At 43.9% G+C, this 5,762-nt stretch overlaps 1 protein-coding gene across 4 annotated transcripts in view; it reads right to left on the bottom strand.

Annotated features, from left to right (window-relative positions):
• The window catches only part of GPATCH8 (G-patch domain containing 8), an 89,794-nt gene extending 84,951 nt beyond the window's left edge, over window positions 1-4,843 (bottom strand). For 3 of the 4 annotated variants that reach the window (XM_042477491.1, XM_042477494.1, XM_042477486.1), the window contains exon 1: window positions 4,741-4,755. Coding sequence is in view for 1 of the 4 variants with exons in the window: in XM_042477485.1 (XP_042333419.1) it covers window positions 4,741-4,785 (45 nt within the window). In the remaining 3 variants the exon portion in view is untranslated. Of the gene's footprint in view, window positions 1-4,740 lie in introns of all 4 variants that reach the window. The other variant, XM_042477485.1, reaches the window with a different exon arrangement.
• Window positions 4,844-5,762: the final 919 nt, after the last annotated feature.

Here is a 5,762-nt window from a genome sequence, read left to right as displayed (position 1 = left end):
TGCTGCTCTGGGGTATTAGCCACTCCTCCTAATTTGGTGTCATCTGCAAATATGATAAGCATGCCCTATATTCTTTCATCTAAGTCACTGATAAAGATGTTGAATAGCACTGGGCCCAGGACAGAACCCTGTAGCACCCCACTGGTCACTTCTTTCCAAGATGAAGAGGAGCCATTGCTGAGCACCCTTTGGATTCACTGGTCAACCAATTAAAATGCCACCTAACATTTGCATTGTCTAACCCACATTGTACACATTGGCAAGAATATCACGGGGGACCGTGCCAAAGGCCTTACTGAAATCAAAATATGCTATATCCACAGCATTCCCTTTATCTAGCAAGCTGGTAATTTTATCCAAAAATAAAGAGATCAGATTAGTCTGGTATGCCTTGTTTCTCTGAAACCCGTGTTGACTTTTTGTAATTATGGCATTGCCTTCTAAATGTTCACTGATTCTATGGCCTGTTACAGACTGCCAAAATAACGCTGCTTCGGGTCTCTTTGGAGGTATGCTATTTAAATGATGCATGGGTCCTAAGAGTCCGGAGGTCGCACCAAAGCCACACTCCATTCCTAAGCACTGAAGTGCAGCTTTGGTGCAGCTTCTGGATTCTTAGGATGCATGCAACATTTAAACAGCATACTTCCAAAGAGACCCGAAGCAGTTTTATTTTGGCAGTCTGTAACAGGCCCATGTTTAATGATCTGCTCTAGAATATTTACTAGTATTGATGTCAGACTAATTGAGCAATAATTGTTGGGGCTCTTTTCCCTCCTTGGGGAGGAGTCTGGGCCCTCCTTCAGTATTCTAGGACTTCCCCTGATCTCAAAATTATTACCAATGGCTCTGAGATTACATTCCCAGTTCTTTTAATACCCTTGGATGTAGTTCATCTGGTCCCGGATACTTAAATTCATTTAGATTAAACAGGTATTCTTGTACTACCTCTTTACTTATTCTGTGCTACATTGCCCCTATTGTGTCTTCTGCTACATTTTCCCTAGGTTGAGCACTGTTTTCCTTTAGTGAGAAGACTGAGGCAGATAAGGTTTTGAGTAGTTCTGCCTCTTCTCTGTCCCTTGTTAGCATTTTGCCACCTTCTCCATGCAGTGGTCCTACCATTTCCTTCAACACTAGCTGGAAGAGCTCACCTTTCCCTACCATGGCACAAATTATTCTAGAGGTGCTTCCCACATGGGAGTGTTACACAAATTCCTCTTTAAATCTGAACAATCTTACAGGCTCTCAAGGTTTTTTCTAAAGTTATCTGTTACTAAAAGTCCATCTTTAAAAACTCGTCCTCTTCTGTCAAAGCAATTCTGCATCCTGTTGTGTGTCTTCAAGTCATTTCTGAGTTAAGGCAAGCCTATCACAGGGGGTTTCTTAACAGAATTTGTTCAGAGGTGGTTTGCCCTTGCCTTCCTGAAGGAAAGTGACTTGCCAAAGGTCAACCAGTGGGTTTCCAAGACTAAGCAGGAATTCAAAGCCTGATCCCCCAAATGACTTAGTCCAAACCACTACACCACACTGGCTCTCCTAACTGCATCCATAAAAGACAATTAGGATGTGGGGTAGCTATAAAAATAGCAGCCTAATCAAACCTTAATTTACAGTCTTCACATCTAAAGCCACTTCAGAAACTGAGTTCTACTACGGCAGAAAGGCCTTCAAAATGACTTTTCCTGCACTGGCAAATCCATTTTTATTTACAATTATCTATGCTAAACTGCATTCTCCACATACTGTCCCAGTTACCTAGAAGATCCCTAAAGCCCTTTTAATCGGGCTGCAGGAATGCCTGCTATTTTCATACAGTGCTAAAAAAGGGAACTGCAACCTGACAATTAGAATACCTCAACCAATCTTGAACATCAGTCAGTATTCATCCCTTGACCCAAATTTCTGTTACAGATATGCAGCAGTAATGCAGCACTCTCTTTTGAGACTCCAGAAACGGCCAATGCTTTTTTCCAGGGAACAGAAAAAAGACCCCAACTCTTTACTCATCATCAGTATTCTTAAACAGAGATCATATGCCATAACATACATACAAAAGCTGATTTCTGAAAGAGGCAATAATTTGAAATGAAGGTGATGATATATATTCTGCATGTGGTTATTTCAAAAGGAATTAATTGTGTTTACTGTGGCTGCAAGCAAAGGTCAGTCAAGAGGTAATTTACAAGTCCCTTCTCAAGACTCAAATAAAACACCTGTTCTGTACAGTATTACACAACATGCAATTTTGAAGATGTCTGTCTCATTAGATGAGGCCATCATGCGGACCCTTCAATGAATGTAAATATCCAAAACACGTCATATAAAAATCAACTACTAGATCTATTACTGCATGTCAAATGCAGCATCCTCAATAAAGCAGGTAAGTGATAAAACCTAGTTACCCCCCCCCCCCGGTTTGATCAAATCCTCCTTTTGCAAACATCCATTTAGGCTTGCAAAAGAAGTGTCAAGGAGAGATGGATGCCTTGTCTAATATTAATGAGAGCGCTGGAAATTATACCTTAAAAACTGTTGTTGTTCTGTGCCTTCAAGTTGTTTCCAACTTATGGTGACCCTAAGGCAACCCTACCATGGGATATTCTGGGGCTGAGAGTGTGTCACTCACCCAAGGTTTCCATGGCTGAGCAGGGAATTGAACTCTTGTCTCCAGTCACAGTCCAATGCTTAAACCACTGGCTCTACCTTAAAGATTACTTCTTCAATCCCTCCTCATCAGAAAAGGCTAAACAAGAGCTAACATATAAGGAGACACATAGATGTTCTGAATGAATGAAGGCAATGCAGCCAGGATAAAACAAAAGTTCAACAGCTGTCACTGTTAATTTTGTGTCACAGTGGCAATGAGGGGGGAGGAAAGTATGTTTCTTGTGACACTGTCATCTGTTCTTTAATGTTAAAGAGACTTCCTTTCCACTGCCCCTTTATCCATTAATGTGGTTTCATTTTGTTTCGTATCAGGGAGAGGAGAATGGAAAGAGAGTTAAGATTTTCTTAATGTCTCCCAGTTTATTCAGTTTGGAGAACTGGAGGCTGATAGTAATTTTGCTACTGCTACTTGTTCTCACCATAACAGCCCAATGAAACATAGGCCTGTTACAGACTGCCAAAATAAAGCTGCTTCGAGTCTCTTTGGAGGTATGCTGTTTAAATGATGCATGCATCCTAAGAATCCGGAAGCTGCACCAAAGCTGCCCTCCAGTGCTTAGGAATGGAGTGTGGCTTTGGCGCGACCTCCGGACTCTTGGGACCCATGCGTCATTTAAATAGCATACCTCCAAAGAGACCCAAAGCAGCTTTATTTTGGCAGTCTGTAACAGGCCATATATATATATATATATATATATATATATATATATTGGTGTGCGTGAACTTTCTTCAGTCTCATTCTCCCTTTCAAAGATGGAGCAGGAATCTCTAGACGATGTGTGCAAAACAAAACCCAAACTGCATCAAAAGACATTCACCTTTATATAAGCAAAATGGGGGAACTCTGCTGCATCTGTTAGAGAAAATTACACAACATCTAGCCACTTAGTGGCAACTGCTTGGAAATGCTTATTACCCAAGGATCCCCTCTTTTATTCTTGGACAGTGGCAGGAGGGAGCAGCGCAACGGGCACAAAGGGAACGAGAAACTACTGGACCTTGTGCTGCGGAGAAAGAAGTACTGTCATTTCAACTTAACCTCCCATCCTTCAAATATTTGGATGAAGCGTGGATGGGAATAAAATATGAATACTATTTCTTCCATCCTATTTCCTCCCCATTGTTGTTGTTGTTGTGGGCCTTCAAAGTCATTTCCAATGTAGGGTGAGCATAAGGTAACTCTGTCATGGGGTTTTCTTGGCAGGTTTCTTCAAAGGAGGTTTGTCTTGGCCATCCTCTAAGGCTGAGACAGTGTGAATTGCCTAAGATCACCCTTTGGTTTTCCAGGGCCGGGTCTCCAGAGTCCTAGGTTCAAAACACACTGCAGGCATTATCCACTTAGAGACCTCTTTAACTGCCCTGGTTCAGTGCTGGGGAATCCTGGGAAGTGTAGTGTTTGTGAGACATTTAGCCTTCTCTGTGAAAGACAGAGGAGAGAGTGCTCTGGTGCCACAATAAAACTACAACTCCCAGGGTTCCCTAGCACTGAGCCCGGGCAGTTAAAGCAGCCAATAAAACTACAACTCCCAGGGTTCCCTAGCACTGAGCCTGGGCAGTTAAAGCAGTCTCAAACCGGATTATTTCCGCAGTGCGTTTTGGGCCATTGAGACAAAACACACCACAGCAAGCAACCCAGTTTTGAAACCGCCTTGACTTAATGCTAGGGAATTCTGGGAATTAGGCAATACCCTGGGATTCTGGGAGCTGGAGTCTCAAATCCCATTGTTTAAAAAGCACAGTTTAGGGACCACTGTCAGATAAAGGACGGGGCAAGTCTGTCCTTAAGGCAATGAGGGATAAGTGTCTTGGCTCAAGGCTATGGAATTCTGGGAGTTGGAGTCTGTTGTGGGGCCAACAGACTCCAACTCCCAGAATTCCATAGCCTTGAGCCAGAAAGCAATAGGCACCATTAAAATAAAATGGAGGAGAAGAAGGGAAGGGAGAGGAGTGAAATGAGGGCGCCTTTGCTCCCCAAACCCCCAAGGCATGAAAAAAGAGAGACCAGGCACAACCAACCAAGAGCTCTTTCCCTCTGAGCCAACAAACCCTGGAGCGAGGAGCATCGGTTACCTGGAAGTCCCTGTCCTCGTTGAAGCGGGAGAACCTGTCCGCCATTTTGTTTTCAGCTCGCCCCTCTCTCTCTCTGACTGCTTCGGTCTGACTGCGAAGAGGGCGGGGCTCCCCTGTGCGTCCTCTACGTGCGCGCTCCCGCGGAGGTAGAACTTCGCTTCATCCGGGCATTTGGGCTCCAGCAGGGCGTTGTTGTTGTTCATCCTTTGCAACCTCGCCCCCCCATTGCACAGGAGTTTTTGCAACTCCCCAACAGAGGAGACCCATTGCAATAAGGGGATTTACTCCTTGTGTAGAGAAAGCAAGAGTAGGCCTATTGCAATAAGGGCATTTACTCCTTGTGTAGAGAAAGCAAGAGTAGACCCATTGCAATAAGGGGATGCTGGGATTTGCAGTCCAAATACATACCACCCAGATAATTGCATGGCTGGCATTTGCTGTGCTGCTGAAGGGGATGCTGGGATTTGCAGTCCCTGCCGCCATTGTTTTATTAGTGGTTTAATGAAAATGTATTCCTGCATTTATCACGTTCCTAGGGAAACTACAAATCCCAGCATTCCACGCTGTTTAATCACAGCGTCAAACTGGATTGTTTTCCACCTGCAGCAATATACCTATTTTATTATAATTTGGGGGGATATTTTACCTGAGGGCTAGAAACTTGCAAAAACGGGTGCGCGCTTTCTGGACCATTCACGATCTCTCGATCAATCAATTTGGATTCCCCCCCCCCCCCATTTATCTGATTTGGGGCTGTTTATTTTTTCAGTCTCAAAGTTTAAGGCTGTGAGATATAGGTCTCCCTTGGTGAGGAAGAGCCAAAGGGCAGCCAGGGACCAAGGTTCGAATCCTTGCGAATTTCGAACCCATGGCAAAAAAAAAGTCCTGGCCAATCTTTAAACCTGCCTTCTTTCTCGCAGGTACTACTCCAAAGACAACGAAAGCAGATGGTTCCGCTCCCTCTTCGTCCACAAACTGGATCAGTGCAAAGACCCGGGTTTGAATCTCCTCTCCAAGAAAGA

The sequence above is a fragment of the Sceloporus undulatus genome, chromosome 6, assembly GCF_019175285.1.
Source record: "Sceloporus undulatus isolate JIND9_A2432 ecotype Alabama chromosome 6, SceUnd_v1.1, whole genome shotgun sequence".
NCBI classification, from domain to species: Eukaryota; Metazoa; Chordata; class Lepidosauria; order Squamata; family Phrynosomatidae; genus Sceloporus; species Sceloporus undulatus.
Note: the sequence above shows the minus strand (reverse complement) of the source record. Positions and strands in the feature narration are given on the sequence as shown.